At 40.9% G+C, this 21,264-nt stretch overlaps 1 protein-coding gene across 2 annotated transcripts; it reads right to left on the reverse strand.

Annotated features, from left to right (window-relative positions):
• Positions 1–2,406: 2,406 nt before the first annotated feature.
• On the reverse strand, positions 2,407–20,663 carry LOC108426611 (E3 ubiquitin-protein ligase TRIM16-like). 2 transcript variants are annotated; one of them, XM_037536098.1, is made up of 8 exons: positions 20,039–20,663; positions 11,896–11,991; positions 11,462–11,695; positions 6,633–6,728; positions 5,882–6,115; positions 5,608–5,752; positions 4,768–4,863; positions 2,407–2,965 (listed from the first exon to the last, which is right to left on the reverse strand). In XM_037536098.1, exons 1-8 carry the CDS (start codon positions 20,624–20,626, stop codon positions 2,415–2,417), a joined length of 2,040 nt encoding a protein of 679 aa, XP_037391995.1. In that variant the 5' UTR covers positions 20,627–20,663; the 3' UTR covers positions 2,407–2,414. The 2 variants fall into 2 exon arrangements, with proteins under 2 accessions (XP_037391995.1, XP_037391996.1); XM_037536099.1 differs by lacking the exon at positions 20,039–20,663 and adding an exon at positions 12,227–12,328.
• Positions 20,664–21,264: the final 601 nt, after the last annotated feature.

A 21,264-nucleotide genomic window follows, 5' to 3' on the forward strand; every position in this document is an offset into this window, starting at 1 on the left:
TTGTGCATGGACATCATTAAACATATAAACAAGCCTGTATTTCACATAACATAGTGTAGAACACATGGTCAAAGCATACCAGCTTACTTTTAGGTCACTGTGCATTTCAAAAAGGAAGATTTTTAACTTAAGCCAGCCTGTCTAATAGGAGAGGTCAGCAGTACACAGAATAGAAATTTTCCAAAAGACTAATGACTGTACTCTAAAGTTTAGTTTTAGTCTTTTGATGTTTTACTCACACCCATGCATAAGTATGTGAGGTCAGTGAGAGTACAGTGAGTGGTCGACACTCCCGAGATCTAAAGCTCAGCGTGAAGCACAACTATCTGACCCGAAACTCAGGGCCACAATCTCAGTGTAATACTAAAATAATAGATCAGCATTAATGTATCAAGTGATATTATTGTGGTACCTGTATTGTCCCTTAAAGTCAAACTGAAATGAATTAGACCCTCTTTATCTTGTTAATTCATGCCCCTGGACATATTAATCACAGTTCATGATGATATCATTGAAAAGACAAAATTCTTTTTTTTGGTAATCTTCCATCAGAGTGCCACACATATAAAACACCTGAGTTTTAATTACATTGCCATGCACCAGTGGGCAGGGAATAATAATAATGACCAATAATATGTATCATCAACATAAATAAATAATCGCTAAGAGTCCCTCTCTGCTACCACGATTCACCCAGAAATATGTCATGGTACAGAAGGGAAATGTGTTAGAATTTTTTATTTAGTTTGACTTTAAAGCTGCATTGTGTATGTTTTGGGAATTTGGAGACCTCTCTGGTGGGAATGGGCCCCTTCCCCGAGTGGATGAATTGGATGATTGTGAGCCCATTGAAAGCATTTTCAAAGAACACTCAGTCTCTGAGCTGTCAAAAGCTCTGATGATGTAAGTGAATTTCCGACTATTGTTAACATGTCATCATCAGCATAATGTTGATCTTCATTTTGAGCCTATGCATGTGCCATTAATACTTAAAATATTAGACACCAAATCCCTGAGGCCTCTGACTTTTAAATGATCATTTTTAGGCTTTAGAGGCTCATTAGTATCAACACATGGATATCGTATTTAAGTTGGCTTTATTTCTATGCTTTTTTTATTAATATATATTTTCTCAGATTGCAGTTTTGGAGCTACAGCCACAACACGTTGCAGGATCGTAGAGCCAATAGGGTAATATTGTGCTTGTCCTGAAAACAGTACATGTGTCAGTCCCAAAATATTTTTTCCCAATATTCCCAATGTAATTCAATCTACCTACCAAAGATGACCCCTGTGATGGACTGTCTAGGGTGATTCGTGCCTTTTGCCCAGTTACTGCTGGGATAGGCTCCAGCACCTCCTGGACCCCAGGAGGATAAGCACCTTATAATGTGTGTGTGTGTGTGTGTGTATAATATAAATTACCTCAAAAGGGACACCTCTCACACTGACCTTGAAAATATGTATAGGCTTACAGACATATTACACTAGCACACATATTAGCAACCACCTGGAATGCCATACCAATGATCAAGAAACACCTTAGAAACCTCCTGGGGGTATTTAAATGCATATGTACATATAGTCAAAAACCTTGTATCTCCATTTTTCTGCATCATTTCAACACAAAAGCCATCCTTTACATGGATCAATAGAAATGCTCTAAAATCACTTAATATAAAATTTACAAAATTGCATTGAAACAAAAGAGTGTTTTTGCTTTGTCCTGTGAAGTTACTATTTTGGCCATACATGTTTTTCTTTGGATTCTTTGGTAATATATTTGTGGTTAAGTAAGTTTGTGAAACATTTCAGGAATCTTCTCTGGTCTCTTTTCTGCCAAGCAGCAGGAGTCAAAGTAAAAACTGAATATGCTGAATGCAGAATAATCATAGAGCCACGGTGCCCATACTTTTGTGGCTCATATTATTTTCAGCATGCAGTCTGAGACCAAGACAGCACAATTAGACTCTTTCATAACGAGACCTTCTAACCACAAGAGTCGATAGTTTGCAAAGATTATATGGGGCAGATTTTGCTGTTTAGGGGTAAATTTATGTTGGTGGGATCCAGACCCTGCCTACGACTCCATAGACCCAAAGACCGGCTCTGGTCAGGAGCCAGCTATTGTCGTCTTCTCCTCTGGTCAGTATACTCACCCTGAGATTCTCCACAGCCTGTCTCAGCTCCTGCAGTTGATTCTCCGTCTGCTGGATTCTCTGCTGGAATCTATTCACCAGCTGAGTGTCAGTCAGCTGCTTTGGTAGACAAAATCCAACAAAACTTGTGTGTCACATTTACATTAAGATTCCTCTTTTGGTTGCCTTCCAACCATTTGTAGAGCAATATGTACACAAAACAGCTATAAAAGTAAGGCAGTTTCACACACATACGACTGTAGATAAAACACACATTCAGCTTTTATTTACATTTGACTTAAGATCACATATCTGAAGATAATTAAGACAATAATGAAACCCAAAACCAGCATAGAGGGGCTGGGTGAATGTGGTGTGGACTCTGTGGAGGAGGGTCATTGTGTCAGAGACGCTGTAGAAGGACAGAATTCCTGCACTGTGATCCACATACACTCCTATTCTGGAGGAGCTGGACTTTACAGAGAAATTAGTTTGGAAATGATTGTGTCTGAAATAGAAAAGGGAGTCGGAGAACGTTAGACTCCAGGACTGATTATTACATCCAAATCCAGACTTATTACCTCTTTCTTTCCTGCTGATGCCTTTATAAGACACTGCAATATCAACATGATTCCTGCTAAACTCGACCTCCCAGTAACAGCGTCCAGTCAGACTTTCTCTACAGAGAACTTGCTGCACTATATCAAATCTCTCTGGATGATCAGGGTATATTTGGGTCTGACGCATCAAAGTCACTTTTCTGTTCCTCTCAGACAGAATGAGCCGACTGTGTACTGTGTTTGGATCCAGAGTGAGCTGACGGGAATCTGATGGAGGAGAGAAGAAAAAATATTAATTCTTGAAACTGTTATTTATTATCATTTTATTCACACAATTCTTTTCATACACTGATGTTCAGCAAACAGTGCTTTAAGTAGATGCAAATAAAGACAACAAAGACAATAAAACAACTCAAAGTAAATTAAGGCAAATGCTCAGCGGTGGTGGGTAAATACAGCAAATGACTGAGTAAAACTAGTGCAAAAATATATCGCTTTTTGTCGGAAGACACACAAGGTTCTCTTTTTTTATGTTTGACAGTTTGGAGAAAATTTGAAAACACCTGTTGCTCTTTACATTGTCTGTAAATTTCATGATGATTGGACCAAAAGAAATGACCCAAAATGACCTGTAAAAGAACCTGGTTCCATTGACTTACATTAAAAGTAAAGTAAGTGTTTTCCTTCTCCTGTAAAGTTACCATTTTGGAGATATAAGTGATAAGTGATACTTTTTTGATCCCACAACCAGGGAAATTCCACCTCCGCATTTAACCCATCCGTGAAGTGAAACACCACATACACACTAGTGAACACACACACTAGGGGGCAGTGAGCACACTTGCCCGGAGCGGTGGGCAGCCCTATCCACGGCGCCCGGGGAGCAGTTGGGGGTTAGGTGTCTTGCTCAAGGACACCTCAGTCATGGACTATAGGCCTTGGGGATCGAACCGGCAACCTTCCGGTCACAGGGCCAGATCCCAAACCTCCAGCCCACAACTGCCCCCAATATGAGGTTTTCTTCTCGAGAACAGCGATATAAAGACAAAAAATATTAAAGTAGCAAGTCAATAAAAGATAACCAACAAGACGGTAAAGTAAGGAAGTGCATTCTGAGCTGTTAAAACTGGTAATAAGTCGTGGCAATTTCCCCCCTGAGGTCCCAATAAAAAGTTTGTGTAGGTTTATGTACCAAAAACAGTCACATGATCACTTTCCCACCTCCCTTTAGTCATGAGAAATAAACAGGGTGTTGATACGGTCTCTATAAGACTGATAAATGTAAATAAGGTCTGTTCTGATTGGATGTCCTGTATTGTGCCTCATTCAAAAAGTTTGGTTTTTCATGACATCACAAAAGCAAATCACTTAAAATGGGCCCTTGGGGCAACTTAGTTTTTATGTACCACATGGGCTTGACAGTAAACAGTTTTTAAAGTTTTAACAATGTAAACATATGCCAAACTCTTTCACTTCCATAAAAAAGACTTTGCATGATATGAGCTTCTTAAAACTAGGCATCTGTGTGAATCCTGTCAATTTTGGTACTTTATAAGATGCTTTTTTCAATGGTTTTCACAGGGTCATCAATTGGTAGTATAGAATTAAAGCTCTGTACAATCAAGTTACATCAATTCTACAGGACATTTAACAAAAACACTGAATCAGGTCTTGATGCTAGAAATAAAAATCTTTGGAAATCTTGAATTGTTACATCAGCAAGTAATGAAATGTGACAACTGTTCTCTCACTGTCACGTGTGATTCAGGAGTATTTTCTGTCAATGAAAAATATTACTGATGGATGATATTCATAAAAAAATTGGTAACATGGAGTTAAGCCTCATGTACAAGTGATATTAAGTGTAGGAGATACAAATATTAGAAAATGGTTTTTAATAGTAACATAGTGCTATGGACACATTTCATTACGTAAGCTACATCATTGTAATCTTTAGTGTTTACTTAGGCTACACTGAGTCTAGAACTTCTGAAGAAACAGAAGAGGGAGACTGCTGGAAGGTTTTGAATGTAAATGTGTGTCTGGTTGATTAAATCTGTGATACTCACATTTCAGGAAGTGCTCTCTGGTCTTTGGTTCAGGTAACTGAGGGGTTACTTGCGGTCTCTGACGAGTATCAGGCCTCATGGATGAAGATGCAATCCCTGAAAATGCAGGAAAATCTGAGAGCAGCCAGAAAGCCAAACCACACACTGATGTGAAGCCAGTGTGACACCAGATAAAGTGCAGAGTGACTGTGAAGGAGGTCAGTGTGATGGACTAAACCTACACACTTTAGATTCTTGGGTCTATATACGGCAAGTAACATTTAAAGAACCTGTTGCGTGATTAAAGGGTTCTTTGCATCATGAAAGGGTTCTTCAGATTAATGAAGAATGTGCTGTAGATAACAACTTTCTGAAAAATGCTTTTTATTGTAATAATGTCAAGCTTGTTACTATAGCAGAATCATTTTGGTGCTATATAGAACTCTTTGCAAAAAAGGTCCTATATATAACATAACATATAACATAAGAAGAACAATTTTACAATGCAAAGAACCCTTTTATCAAGCAAAGGTCTTCTTGAGTGTTACTGGCCATATATAGAACCATTTTCTTCAGTAAAGAACCATTAAAGAATCATCTTTTTAAGTGTGTAGTTGGTAAGACTGGGTACTGTTTCTAATTCATCAGACCGTATTTTCAGTGAGGCTCAGGAAAGAGTAGCCAGTGGTCAGTGGAATATCTAAACACATTATAGTGAGAAATATATACAAATATTAGCCACAGAACAAATCTTGGTTTTAAAAATGTTGCTTGGTCTCTTGAAGCTCTTAAAAATAAAGATAAAGGTATTTAATTCTCTTCTAGTCTTGAGGATTACTATTCTGACATCATTCATTCTACCTCCAGAGAACTTGACTATGTCTGGTTTGACTCGTTCCATCACTCCAGTCACAGCTTTCCTCAGGTCCTCCATGGAGAACTGTGGACTGATAGTGATTTGGGGCAAGTCTGCAGGTTGAGGAGGAGCAGAGAGAGACTGGAAACTCTGCAGAGATGAAGAAACACACAGATGGAGATTTCGAGATAAAACAGCCCAAAGAGGGGAAATCCACAGCACTTCCAGTGGAAAGGCTGACACGCCTTCTGTAGATGATGAGAGAGTCAGTGATGTTACCTGGAGGAAATGGATGTGATCCTCTGAGTGTGAAAGCTGCTCCAGCTCAGCATCTCTCCTCCTCAGATCAGCAATCTCCTGCTCCAGCTTCTTCAGGAGGTCTTCAGCCTGACTCAGTTCAGTCTTCTCCTGAGCTCTGATCAGCTCTTTCACCTCAGAGCGTCTCCTCTCAATGGACTCAATCAGTTCAGTAAAGATCTTCTCACTGTCCTCCACTGCTGCCTGTGCAGAGCACTGTTAGGAGACACACAGAGAGGAGGGGCTTCATCTGAAGCTGCTCTTTCACTCACTTCTCCACAGTGGGGCTGGAAAGTGGTCCACGTTCAACTTCACATACTTTTCTTTATGTTATTAATAATTCCACTGGTAATTAATTTTAAAAGTATTCATTTAATTAGCTAAATATCTACAAATATTTCACGTTGTGTATTACATGGGTAAATTTTACACGTTTAATTTGTTTAGTTGATGCTACAGTCTGCCAGCCATGTACTTGGCTTGGCACTTTCTAGCTTGCCAACATCTTGTAAAGTTGTTAGCTCTTATTAATATTTAAATACTATTTCAAAAGTATGTAGTTTGAGACACAAAGTCGAAAGTGTGTATTTTATAACTATTTTATGCATTTTTTAAAAACAGAAGAAACTAATTCCTGTGTTTGAAATGAATATGACGCCTACAACTCCACTGACCCAGGGTTGGCTCTGTTCATGAGTCAAATATTGTCTTCTCCTCTGGTCAGTATACTCACCCTGAGATTGTCCATAGCCTGTTTCAGCTCCTGCAGTTTATTCTCCGTCTGCTGGATTCTCTGCTGGAATTTCCTCTGATTATCCACCAGCTGCTTCTGTAGAGAAAACACAATAAAACCCATATTTACATGCTGATTTATGAATTGGTCTTTTTTACAGACATTAAAAAAGCACTACACTCTGACCAAAACTGTATAATATGCCACATAACACAATATTACAAATCCAGTTTGAAAAAGTTGACAGTAATGCCAATCAAACCTTTAAACAACATTTAATAAGCATTTGAGGAACTGAAAGCACATATTGATCCAGTTTTGAAAGCTGATATTTTTACATTTGTTCAGTTATATAAGTGTTCACTTGTGAAACTCTATGGGGAACTTTGCTGTTGTATTTTGCACATTTTTCCGCATTTTTTGAATGGGAGCAGGCTGGTCTAACACCTCCACTCGATTACACAGCCATGCAGAATGTTTGTTGGTGTTGAAATAAGCATAGATGTCCCTGAAATGACAGCACCTAAAGTACGGCATATGTTGCTCCAAAGATATTTTAGCGTTAATGGTGCTTTTACAAAACACCATGACAGGCCCTGGCTTTTTAGCTTTATACTGGTAACAATCTGGATGGTCCTTTCCTTGTTTGGCCCAGAAGAAAAGGAGCATGGTTGACTCATCACACCACAGCACATATATACAATGTGCATCAGTCTTTTTCATAAGAGCTCAAGCCCAGAGAAGTCGGCAGTGTTTCTGGACGTTTTTTTATATATGGCTTCCACTGTGAATTGTAGAGTCTTAGCTTGCATTTGTAGATGCAAAGACAAACTGTGTTTATTGACAAAGGTTTTCTGAAGTATTCCCAATGCAGTGATATCCATCAGAGCAGTGAAAGTCATTGGCATTGGGCATTCAGTTGTGGTTTCTCGCCTTTCTTTTACTACATAAATTAACTTTTGAACAGTGTGAGAGGTAATTACACAAAATTTACTTGACCAAACTTTAAATCCAGTAGGTTTTTATTTTTTTTTTACCCCCAAATCAAAATAAGGAACCTGGGGGGTGGGGGGTGTTTGGAGTGTTGGACTGAGGAGCTCTGACTATGCTATAATGAGTCTTACACCTGCATTGCTTCAGTAACAGACATTTACTCTATATCTAAAGCTATAACATTAAAATTAATGTCTTAATGGGGGAAGGACGGATTTACATTAACTTAAATATGATGCACTTTCCTTTGTATGGTGAAAATAATCATTGTGTTTCTATCAATGTTGGGGAGTAGTGAACTAACAATAATAGTGAACTAACAATAATAGTAATAATAATAATAATAATAATAATAGTAATAATAATAATACTGCTATCACTATTTCACAGTAGCTTGCTGGTACTGTAACAACATTCATATTTGCATACCCTGACAGCAAGAGGATAGTGGACCACTGGATGCCCCACTGATGGCAAAGCTGGTGGTCTACTGGCGTTTTGCTCAGCGTTTTCTGAGCGGTCCACCGGTGGTTAAGCAGCATATTAGACAAAATTCCACTCATTTTCCACTTACAGTCCAATTTACATATTGTTCCTTCCTTCCTTTCTTTAGCCATTCTTTGTAAATGAGTTCAGTAAGTCATTTTAATCTATCACACTGTCAGCAGCAACATTTTCTTTGAAATCATTTTATATCAGGCCTATGACGATTTTTTCTCTCTCTCAGTTGTTTGTAATATTTGTCCAAGTTCATTTTCAAAATAAAAGTCTGTATGAAACTAAAATCTGTATGGGGAGATTACAAACAAGTTATACTGTATACATGATGCAATAATCCGGGTGGTCCAAGGGTGGACAGTGGGGTGTCGACCTTATCAAGCCAGCGGACCGAGAGATGTTTGCTATCTGGGATCGTGATTTAAGTAGTAACATTTCTTTATTGGTATTTTTGGTGTAGTTATCCACTGAAACTACACACAGTTTTGGGCCATAAACAGCTGACATTCCTTGTATTCTCCCATGAATAGTGAAGTATTTTATTTTTTTATGTATGGTTTATGTATGGCCTGAGATCAAGTGGGCACTTTTTGTGATAAACTGAAATTTCCTCGCTTGCGAACAGGCGTCTGAATGTAAGTGCTGCATCTTTTAAGTTGGAACAGTAAGAATAAGAAGCTAAACTCACCTAATCTCTACACACTCCACTCTATACTCCACATTTATCCAACCAGCTCCTGCAGGACTTTCAGTAAATTCTTACCTGTTTCTCAGATCTTTCTGCTGCAGCTGAAACTGTCTTATGACCACTGTGTTCATCCATTACACACAAATAACAGATACACTGCTGATCAGTGCGACAGAAAACCTCTAGAAGCTTATCATGAAGAGAGCAGATCTTCTCCTGCAGATTCATGGAGGCTTCAACCAGTTTGTGCTTCTTATAAGCAGGAGATTCATAGTGAGGCTGAATATGAGCTTCACAAAAGGAGAGCAGACACACCAGACAGGACTCAACAGCTCTGAGTTTTAATCCAGTGCAGACGTCACACTCCACATCTCCAGATCCAGCAGGAGATCCAGCAGGAGGAGCAGCTTGGAGCCTCGTCTTCCTCAGACCCTCAGCTAGTTCAGCCAGCATGGTGTTCTTGTTGAGAACAGGCCTTGGAGTGAAGCTGTGTCTGCACTGGGGGCAGCTGTAGACCCCCCTCTGATCATCCTCAGCCCAGCAGTCCTTAATACAGTCCAGACAGTAGCTGTGTCCACAGGGAATAGTCACTGGATCCTTCAGTAGATCCAGACAGATCGGACAGTTGAAAGAGTCCAGAGCTTTTAGAGCAGCTTCTGCCATTTTACTGCACACAGAGACGAACAGAGCGAGCAGAGAAAGAGAGACTTTACTTTCGTTTCTCCACTGATCTGTTCATTCTGTGGGAGGGACTCTCTGCACGTGTTTGTGCTCATGAACCAATGAGACCGAGAGAAAAGAAAAGATCCCGTAAAGAACCGCTGTCCTTTACTTTTTGTCTCCTTTTAAATGGATAAAGATTAACTACATAACCGTGTGCAGTGCTGCACTGATACACAGAGCAGGACATGGTCAGTATCTGTGCTCCATTCACTGGCTGTTTTTTCAGCTCCTCTGTTGCTCCTTCATACATTTTACACAGTGATAAAAATATATTTCTGATGAAAAAGAGAAAAAGAGGGAATGTATCATCAGCACTGCAACCAAGGCGATCAGCTACCACTTCATTTTCCTCTAAAATTCTTGTAAAATGCACTGTGTTTTCTGGACGAACTGCTGTTAGAAACAATCTACAAATTAGACATATTGGTGGAATGAACAGTGTTTTTGTGCTGTGGTTAGTGTTTGAACTTGGATGCACTGTAGTGCCATTTTGTGGTGGAGTGCTGCGCAGGGTGCTTTCTGCATGGTTTGAGTGTGATCTGTGTTATTAGGTGTACAGCGTGACTGGTTCACTCCCAACCAAATGATTAGCCAACCAGATCGGACCATTGAGGGAGAGAGAGAGAGAGAGAGACAGAGATTGAGACACAGAGAGGGGGGGGGTGAAAGAGACAGAGGGAGAGTGAGAGAGAGAGGGAGAGAGCGATACACAGAGAGAGACAGAGAGAGAGAGATACAAAGAGAGAGAGAAGGAGAGAGAGAGTGTGAGAGAGAGAGAGAGAGAAAGAGGGGGGACATAGAGAGAGAAAGAGTGAAAGAGACAGAGAGAGTGAGAGAGAAAGAAAGAGAAAATGACAGAGAGAGATAGACAGAGAGAGATAGAGAGACAGAGAGAGACGGATAGACAGAGAGAAAAGGAGAGAGAAAGAGAGGGTGAGAGACAGAGAAAGAGAGAGGGGGTGGGGAGACAGAGAGAGAGAGACAGAGAGAGAGAGAGACAGAGAGAGAGAGAGAGAGAGAGAGAGAGAAGGAGAGAGAAAGAGAGTGTGAGAGAGAAAGGGGGGCAGAGAGAGAGAAAGGGTGGACAGAGAGAGAAGGGGAGGGAGAGAGAGAGTGTGAAAGAGACTGAGAGAGTGAGGGAGAAAGAGAGAGACACACACACAAAGAGAGAGAGAAAGAAGGAGAGAAAGAGAGAGGGGGACAGAGAGAGAGAAAGGGTGGAGGGGGGACAGAGAGAGAGGGGGAGGGAGAGAGAGTGAAAGAGAGAGAGGGGGGGGACAGAGAAAGAGAAAGGGTGGAGGGGGGACAGAGAGAGAGAGGGGGAGGGAGAGAGAGAGAGAGAGAGAGAGAGAGAGAGAGAGATAGAGAGAAAGAGAGAGGGGGAGAGAGAGAGGGGGAGAGAGAGAGAGAGAGACAGAGAGACAGAGAGAGAGAGAGAGAGAGAAAGACAGAGAGAGAGAGAGAGAGAGAGAGAGAGAGAGAGAGAGAGAGAGAGAGAGAGAGAAAGAGAGAGGGGGACAGAGAGAGAGAAAGGGTGGAGGGGGGACAGAGAGAGAGAAAGGGTGGAGGGGGACAGAGAGAGAGAGAGAGAGGGGACAGAGAAAGAGAAAGGGTGGAAGGGGGACAAAGAGAGAGAGAGGGGGAGGGAGAGAGAGAGAGAGAGAGAGGGGGCAGAGAGAGGGGGGGGGGCAGAGAAAGAGAAAGGGTGGAGGGGGGACAGAGAGAGAGAGGGGGGGAGGGAGAGAGAGAGAGAGTGAGAGAGAGAGACAGATAGATAGAGAGAGAAGGAGAGAGGGGGTTAATGTCGGCTCTGGGTGGCGGTCGCGGTCGCTGCCTGGACAGGCACTGAGTGCTGTGAAATCCACAGCACCTCCAGTGGAAAGGCTGACACGCCTTCTGTAGATGAGGAGAGAGTCAGTGATGTTACCTGGAGGAAATGGATGTGATCCTCTGAGTGTGAAAGCTGCTCCAGCTCAGCGTCTCTCCTCCTCAGATCAGCAATCTCCTGCTCCAGCTTCTTCAGGAGGTCTTCAGCCCGACTCAGTTCAGTCTTCTCCTGAGCTCTGATCAGCTCTTTCACCTCAGAGCGTCTCCTCTCAATGGACTCAATCAGTTCAGTAAAGATCTTCTCACTGTCCTCCACTGCTGCCTGTGCAGAGCGCTGTTAGGAGACACACAGAGAGGAGGGGCTTCATCTGAAGCTGCTCTTTAACTGACTTGTCCACAGTGGGGCTCAGTGGGGCTGGAAAGTGACCCAACACTGGGCTCCTCACTGGCTGACTGGAGGAGAGCTCTGACTGAGAGCTGAAATGGCTCCTCCAGCGGTCAGCTGGTGTCTTCTCCTCTGGTCAGTGTACTCACCCTGAGATTGTCCATAGCCTGTCTCAGCTCCCGCAGTTTATTCTCCGTCTGCTGGATTCTCTGCTGGAATTTCCTCTGATTCTCCACCAGCTGCTTCTGTACAGAAAACACAGCAAAACTCATGTGTCACATTTATATTCTTTTACAATCAGGACTAGTTATCTGGCTCTGTCTTATTAAAGTAAATAGAGTTGGGATGGGGAGGTGCTCATGCTGTCCCACATCTATCAGTGTGTTTATTCTAACTGGGTGTGTCTGACTGAACTTCACTCACTGTGCTGCTCCATATTTTAATCAACCAGCTACTGCAGGACTTTCAGTAAATTCTTACCTGCTTCTTAGATCTTTCTGCTGCAGCTGAAACTGTCTTATGACCACTGTGTTCATCCATTACACACAAATAACAGATACACTGCTGATCAGTGCAACAGAAAACCTCTGTCGTGGCAGTCGTGGGCTGGAGGTTAGGGTACTTGCCCTGTGACCGGAAAGTCGCAGGTTTGATCCCCATAGCTGACAGTCCATGAATGAGGTGTCCTTGAGCAAGACACCTAACCCGCAATTGCTCCCCGGGCGCCGTGGATAGGGCTGCCCACTGCCCCGGGCAAGTGTGCTCACTGCCCCTAGTGTGTGTGTATTCACTAGTGTGTATGTGGTGTTTCACTTCATGGATGGGTTAAATGCAGAGGTGGAATTTCCCCGTTTGTGGGATTAAAAAAGTATCACTTAACTTAAGAAATGAAGACATGTCTATAGACACGGGTCTTAAGATGTCTTGGCTATAATCACATCCTAAGATGTCTCAAGATGTACATAATATGTATGTTTAATTTTTTTTTTAATGTTTACTTTTAAATATTTTGAAGGAAATTTTAAAACAAACATTTAGATAAACATTTATAGCAAAAATTGTAGCAAAGAATTACATTTTTAAAATTATTTTTATTAAAATTATTATTATTGTTTTGTTGTATGTAGGATGCATAATGGTATTATTTATTTTAATATATATATTGTTGTATATTATTTTATAAACATATAAACATTACATACATTAGTACAAACTACACTCATGAATTTCAAGAATTTACAAGTTTAGAAAAATGTGGAATTCCCCTTTAAATGTTTCTGTTGCATTAGAAAAGCTTATGGAATCTGTAAAAAAAGTTTTTTGTGAGTGGAGACCTTGCCTTCAACATGGTGGTGGTATGAGGTAAGCCTATTGTGCAACTATTTTGGAATACAGCATTGCTGCAAAATAAAAAAATCAAATTTAGTGCTTTTAAATACGTTTTTATAGTAATTAACCCTTAATGGTTTTAAAATTTTGCTTTTTTTTACAATTAATATTTCACAATTGCTTCATTTTCTAATGAAGGTATCATTTTATGAACTTTAAAAATAATAAGGAGAACAAGAATAATAATAATAAGTGAACAGAAATGACAGTAATGTAACTTAAAGGGTTATGGAAAATCACTGTTTTAGTTTTGTATTTCCTTGTTAATCTGTTAAACATTCAGAATACTTCTATATTCAAATAATTTACTCTGCAATCCAAAGCACAGCACATGAAAAAGCACTCATATAGCTTTCAAAAATATAGATTACAGTTCTTGTTTATTGTTTCTACAACAGTGTATATGCATAGTACAATAGCATCATCACACGTGATATGTTCTACAGACAAGGAAAAACATGTTCACTCACTTTGTGTAGAGATTTTAAATATACTGCAATAAATTCACAGTTCCACAAACCAATGAATCCGATTTCAAGGTCTGCACTTATTCCATATATAAGGAATGCTAAAGCTATTAGCAGTATAGTACTATGAGCAATTATAACTGATGGGAAACAATTTTAAGACAGATTCGTATGGACTAAACAGAAAAACTGACCAAGCAGAGTAACACAGATGTCTGAACCCCAGCAGCACTCCTAACATACCTGCATGCAGAGCTTGCTGGTAGGTGGGCAATAAGGATTGTGTTGTGGGATTACATCATCTTGTAACAAAGGAAAAGGGCTGGGGAACTCCAGCCCTCAGGCAGCTCAGAAAAGTGGTTTCTGTGGGACAGAGTTTCTCGCTCTGGCTTGTACTTTCAGCTTTGTATCTTCCAGGCACAAAAAGCTACATAACACACTAAATGAAAGGGAAAGTATTATATATTCCCTTTATAGGTAGAATCTAATGTACAGTATACATACTTGCACTCATCGAAAATCAACTCAGGCATTTAGTACACAAAGAAATGTGACAAGGCTTTCAGTAATACCTATGCATAAACTCCAGCGTGGCACCCAGCTCACATGCATAGCTGATGTTCAGAGAAAGATGTTCAGTGCAGTGAAAGAAGCATCAGGATGAGACCACTTGGGTAAAAGCACAGTTAAGTGTTGACAATGATACAGACTGCCACCATACTGGATTGGGCCTGAAGAGAGGATGTTCCTTTGGAAGGACTGAAAACAACAAAGTTGATTAGATAATTCACAGTTCTATTGTTTTCATCCTCTAACATGCTTCAGTCAACACATGACAGAAATGATCATTCGCTGAATTGCATTGCAGAGAATTACTATATGAAGTGATTATTAATAAGGACTAAGCTCTATAACAGCACGCTCACCACACGCTGTATGCTATAAATTGTAGCGCTCCAAGACTTGCACTTTTAAACATTAAAGCACCATGAAGAAGTAAATTCATAAATATTGATACAGTGTTTTTAACACAGTTGTAAGGGCAAATAACAGATTAATACATTGAATGATTAAAGTGCATATATTTTAGTACTGTAACCCAGCTTTACCTAAACATTCTGCTCTTCTGTATTACCATAAATACTTCATGAAATATATTTGCTTGAAATACCTGCCAAATCCAAACATCTGTCTGACATTCGTATAGTTTTATTTAAACATGCGTCTCAGTAGTTGCTCAACTTCAGATGATTTCTGATGTGAAACATCTAAAACAAAACAGACATATGAGGTAAATGCAGCAAACCATAACAAAGAACTTAAACACAAAACAAACTGGGTTTATACACTCGCCAGCCACTTTATTAGGTACATTTCCATTGTTTTCATTTCTCAGATGTATTTCAGCATTTTTCATAACCCTACTTTATTTTTATGTGTGTATTTACATACTCTGAATGGAACCCACATCTAGGCTTCTCAGTGAGTGCAGCCTATGCAGCACTTTTTGTGTCTCTTGACATTGCAGCTGCTCTCCTCATCGGGCCGCCAGCTGTGAATGAGTTAGCCCCATTAGTTAGGCCCACCCTTCCTCTGCACGTGCTGCAGTCCCTGACAAAGCTGCCGATGTTTGTTTTGGTCTGTCTTTTCAGCACCTTGGCAAACGCTTTGGAGCACCGTCATGGCTCGGTTGTCAATCTCCACCAGTGGGCCTTGTGTTCGCCATCACAATACATAAAAATAATCTAGTTTACAGTGTATATTCATTCACCGACCACTTTATTAGGTGCTACATTGCTAGTAAAAGGTTGGAGCCCTTTTTGCCTTCAGAACTGTCTTAATTCTTCATGACACACTTTCAACAAGGTGTTGGAAACGTTCCTCAGAGATTTTGGTTGGTTATTTGTGTTCCTGCTGTCTTTCTATCACCTCGAACCAGTCTGCCCATTCTCCTCTGACCTCTCACATCAACAAGGCATTTTCGTCCACACAACTGACCGCTCACTGGATATTTCCTCTTTTTCGGACCGTTCTCTGTAAACCCTAGAGATGGTTGTGTGTGAAAATCCCAGTAGATCAGCAGTTTCTGAAATACTCAGACCAGCCCGTCTGGCACCAACAACCACGCCACGTTTAAAGCCCCTTAAATCCCCTTTTTTCCCCGTTCTGATGCTCAGTCTGCACTTCAGCAAGTTGTCTTGATCACCTCTACACACCTAAATGCACTGAGTTGCAGCCGTGTGATTGGCTGATTAGCTATTTGTGTTAACAAGCAGTCTCCAAGGAGGAGTAACAAGCAAGTCTCCAAGGAGACTTGGAGACACATATTCTTCAGTTACTGTCCTCAGCGAGCAGCGGGTGGGCCGTGAGCCCCATCCCACACCACTCAGTGCTCAGTCTCAGTCCGCTCCACGGCCACACTACACATGAACTGCGCATGCCTAAAGCCGCCTCTGAACCCGCCCCCTATTTATAGAGCGAGATGTAAATATAAATAAAAAAATATTTAAAAATTGAAGAAAAAAAAGGTAAAAGACAGAAAACAAAAAGCTAAGTAACGCTGTCCCAAGCGTTATCGGTCCCAAGCCCGGATAAAGGAGGAGGGTTGAGCGTAGAGTAGCAGTTCCACCCCACACAACAGACTTTTGATTAAATTTGATATGGTAACATTTAACACAGGACAAAATTGATTTATGTAATTTGTGTAAAAATGATTTATGTAATATGGGTCTAGACAAAGCATGAGTCATGAAGTTATTTTGGGAAGTGACGGCCTATTTTAAAGGCAATAAAAAATCAACAGAAGAGGTTCATTTATTCAGAGTTCATTTGTAGTTCTAACATATTTTGGGTGTTTTTTTACGCACTTTTTCTCTCCCACAACGTTGTTCCTTTAGCGACTTTTAGGACAGCCAATAGCGACTTTCCTTACGGAGACGTTGGCAACACTGGGCTGAGAAGAGCCGAGCCCGGCTGGAGCTCAGAGGTCGAGCGCTGTGGAGAGGAGCTCAGAAAGAGCAGTAAGTCAGGTGTCCCCGTGAACATGGAGACCCGAAACCCTAAACTCCCAGTAATGGGTGAAACCCCAATGAATTCTCTGTAACGAGACGATAAATAGTGAGTAAATCATCGGTTTCCATAAGCGTCTTAGCTAATTAACGCTAGCTCATCAAGGACGTTTGTAAATGTATGGAAGTTGACATGAGATGATGGCTCAGTGAGTGCTTTGGACAGAATGGACATGGACGTGTTTGTATTTGAATTGGTTAGTTTTCATCGGACTTTAAGCCAAAACGGATGCTTTTTCTTTTCCTCAGAGCCGTTACTGGTTAAAGCTGGTACAGTATGATTTTCTACATGCAGCTGAAACAGAGGTGAAGAAGTTTGAACACCCCTGGGAATTTTACATAATCTGTACGTGAAGATAAGTAGACACACCTCTACGAACAGCACAAACTCAGAGCAAAGTTAAAGATGTTTTCCTGTAAAGTTTGTGTTTTTCTGTTTAGAGCACATTTTTATGTTTTTGCTGATTTTAACATTGAAAAAATAATATCATTTCAGATGTGCCATTACTTTTGCACAAGCCTTATTTTATGTTTTATTTTTTCCCGATATGTTAAATGTAGTAAATCAACAGTAATTGTGCACTGAAATGTGCAGAGGTGTGTTCTCTGTATGATGGAGGACGTGTTAACTTCCTAATGTTCACTCAGAAATTCTAGGGGTCCCCAAACTATTGCATATAACTGAATGTTCCAGATGTTCCAGGTGTGTTTCTCAGGTATGACATCTCTAGATCTAAAGCTCAGTGTCCAGCAGAGGGAGCTATTCCACAAAACTGTGTGAAATCAATGATCAGACCCTGAACTCAGAGTCACAATAGAAAATGATCAGAACAGCGTTAAAGTATATTATCGTAAGAAAACGTCTCACTGAGAGAATTTAATCAGTTCTGAACATGAACAGAAATCACAACCTGCATTTCTCCCAGCCAATGAAGCAGCGCCACCCACCTGTGAGGAGCTGAACTGCAGTATTTGGTCTAATCATGGTTTGATATCGAGCAGCTGGATGAGCTGATCAGAACTAATGACTTTAAAACAGCAACTAAACTTTTTTCTTATTTCCTTACTTTTAGATGTAAGTTCATGTTATGTTGAATGAAGGAGACACTAATGTAGGAAAATACTCTTAATTTCAGCTCAGTGAGAACATTAGAGGAACGAGTCCATGGGCTTCATCTTTACAGTACAGGCTACATCATCATGAACTTTAGCCTGTTTTTAGGTTAAACTGAGTCTGAAGAGCTTCTGAAGAAACTGGAGGAGGAGATTCTTGAGTAGGAATGTAAATACAGAAATATAGAAAGGTGCTGAATGTAAATGTGTGTCTGGTTGATTAAATCTGTGATACTCACATTTCAGAAAATCCTCTCTGGCCTTTAGTTCTTGTAACTGACGGGTTACTTGCGGTCTCTGAAGAGTATCAGGCGTCATGGATGAGGATACAATCCCTGAAAATATAGGAAAATCTGAGAGCAGCCAGAAAGCCAAACCACACACTGATGTGAAGCCAGTGTGACACCAGATAAAGTGCAGAGTGATTGTGAAGGAGGTCAGTGTGATGGACTAAACCTACACACTTAAAAAAGAGGGTTCTTCAAGGGTCCTTTAGTACAGAAAATGGGTTTATACAGGACCATGAAGACTCAAAGAAGGCTCTGCATGATTAACGGGTTCCTTGCATTGTTAGTGCTCTTCAGGTTGATGGAGAAACTGCTGTAGATGGTTCTTTACAGAACCTTTCTGAAATGGATTCAATATAACATTAAAAGAGTTCTTTATTACATATTATATATAATTTTATTATACACAACTTTATTAACTTTATTATACATTATTATATAATGACGTCTGGTTTGTAACAATACCAGAACCGTTTCGGTGTTAATAGAACCCTTTTCAGAAAGGTTCTATAAAAAAATTTTACAGCACATTCTCCATCAGTCACAGTGTAAAGAGCCCTTTACTCATTCACAGGGTTCTTTGAGTGTCCATGGTCCTACTTAGAACCATTTTCTTCAGTAAAGAACCATAATTTTAAGTGTGTAGTTGGTAAGACTGGGTACTGTTTCTAATTCATCAGACCGTATTTTCAGTGAGGCTCAGGAAAGAGTAGCCAGTGGTCAGTGGAATATCTAAACACATTATAGTGAGAAATATATACAAATATTAGCCACAGAACAAATGTTTGTTTTAAACATGTTGCTTGGTCTCTTGAAGTTCTTAAAAATAAAGATAAAGGTATTTAATTCTCTTCTAGTCTTGAGGATTACTATTCTGACATCATTCATTCTACCTCCAGAGAACTTGACTATGTCTGGTTTGACTCGTTCCATCACTCCAGTCACAGCTTTCCTCAGGTCCTCCATGGAGAACTGTGGACTGATAGTGATATGGGGTAAGTCTGCAGGTTGAGGAGGAGCAGAGAGAGACTGGAAACTCTGCAGAGATGAAGAAACACACAGATGGAGATTTCTAGATAAAACAGCCCAAAGAGGGGAAATCCACAGCACTTCCAGTGGAAAGGCTGACACGCCTTCTGTAGATGAGGAGAGAGTCAGTGATGTTACCTGGAGGAAATGGATGTGATCCTCTGAGTGTGAAAGCTGCTCCAGCTCAGCGTCTCTCCTCCTCAGATCAGCAATCTCCTGCTCCAGCTTCTTCAGGAGGTCTTCAGCCTGACTCAGTTCAGTCTTCTCCTGAGCTCTGATCAGCTCTTTCACCTCAGAGCGTCTCCTCTCAATGGACTCAATCAGTTCAGTAAAGATCTCCTCACTGTCCTTCACTGCTGCCTGTGCAGAGCACTGTTAGGAGACACACAGAGAGGACGGGCTTCATCTGAAGCTGCTCTTTCACTCACTTCTCCACAGTGGGGCTCAGTGGGGCTGGAAAGTGACCCAACACTGGGCTTCTCACTGGCTGACTGGAGGAGAGCTCTGACTGAGAGCTGAAATGGCTCCTTCAGAGGTCAGCTGGTGTCTTCCCCTCTGGTCAGTATACTCACCCTGAGATTGTCCATAGCCTGTCTCAGCTCCCGCAGTTTATTCTCCGTCTGCTGGATTTTATGCTGGAATTTCCTCTGATTCTCCACCAGCTGCTTCTGTTGACAAAATACAACCAAACTCACACGTCACATTTACATGTATTTTTTTTTACAATCAAAACCAGTTTTCTGGCTCTGTCCTATTAAAGTAAATACAGTTGGGGGGGGGGGGGGGGGGGGGTGCTCAATTTGTTCACACCCACACTTACATCATATGTCCCATAACTGTGTGTTTATTCCAGCTGGGTGTGTCTGACTGAACTTCGCTCACTGTGCTGCTCCACATGTTAATCAACCAGCTACTGCAGGACTTTCAGTAAATTCTTACCTGTTTCTCAGATCTTTCTGCTGCAGCTGAAACTGTCTTATGACCACTGTGTTCATCCATTGCACACAAATAACAGATACACTGCTGATCAGTGCGACAGAAAACCTCTAGAAGCTTATCATGAAGAGAGCAGATCTTCTCCTGCAGATTCATGGAGGCTTCAACCAGTTTGTGTTTCTTTAATGCAGGAGATTCATAGTGAGGCTGAATATGAGCTTCACAGTAAGAAGCCAGACACGCCAGACAGGATTTAACAGCTCTGAGTTTTAATCCAGTGCAGACGTCACACTCCACATCTCCAGATCCAGCAGGAGATCCAGCAGGAGGAGCAGCTTGGAGCCTCGTCTTCCTCAGACCCTCAGCTAGTTCAGCCAGCATGGTGTTCTTGTTGAGAACAGGCCTTGGAGTGAAGCTGTGTCTACACTGGGGGCAGCTGTAGACCCCCCTCTGATCATCCTGAGCCCAGCAGCCCTTAATACAGTCCCGACAGTAGCTGTGTCCACAGGGAATGGTCACTGGATCCTTCAGTAGATCCAGACAGATCGGACAGTTTAAAGAGTCCAGAGCTTTTAGAGCAGCTTCTGCCATTTTACTGCGCACAGAGACGAACAGAGCGAGCAGAGAAAGAGAGACTTTACTTTCGTTTCTCCACTGATCTGTTCATTCTGTGGGAGGGACTCTCTGCACGTGTTTGTGCTCATGAACCAATGAGACCGAGAGAAAAGAACATGAAGAAAAACGGAGGGCGGCATTAAAATCACTCCAACAGCTCGTGTCTGTTATATCACTGCTGCTCGTCTCTGAGTAACAGAAACGCTGTTAGGGCTGTGATTTACTGAAATATGATCTGCAGATGTGATAAAAAGCGCATTAATGAAAAGAAAAGAACCAGAGAGTCATTTTCTCCCTCAGTCTCCTGAATGTAGGAGCCAATATTCACAGTCTTCAGTCTCGGTTCATCACAAGAAACACTTTAAACCTCCAATAACTAAATAAAGCACCATTAACAAAATAAATCCTTTTTTTGGTTTTATTAAAATAAATAATCACAGTCAAAACACACTGTAAATATTATGCTGTCTTGCTGAAAAACAGCTGGTCAAAGCCATAATTTCTGCTCTGAAATGCTTTTTTGTTATGAACAACGGCAGAAAAGCCACTTAAAAGTGGTGGTCTCAGTGACCCACATTAACAACAACAACAATAATAATAACAATGTCTTTATT

The sequence above is a fragment of the Pygocentrus nattereri genome, chromosome 29 (genome assembly GCF_015220715.1).
Source record: "Pygocentrus nattereri isolate fPygNat1 chromosome 29, fPygNat1.pri, whole genome shotgun sequence".
Taxonomy (NCBI): domain Eukaryota; kingdom Metazoa; phylum Chordata; class Actinopteri; order Characiformes; family Serrasalmidae; genus Pygocentrus; species Pygocentrus nattereri.

Bases quoted from the DNA above. Each gene is read 5' to 3' on its own strand.
- LOC108426611 (XM_037536098.1), bottom strand. From the start codon at position 20,626: ATGGCAGAAGCTGCTCTAAAAGCTCTGGACTCTTTAAACTGTCCGATC. The intron at 5,753-5,881 runs GTAACATCACTG...TCATCTCTGCAG, and splicing joins ATCACATCCATTTCCTCCAG to AGTTTCCAGTCTCTCTCTGC. The intron at 2,966-4,767 runs GTGAGTATCACA...CTCCTCCATCAG, and splicing joins CAGAGAGCACTTCCTGAAAT to ATTCCCGTCAGCTCACTCTG.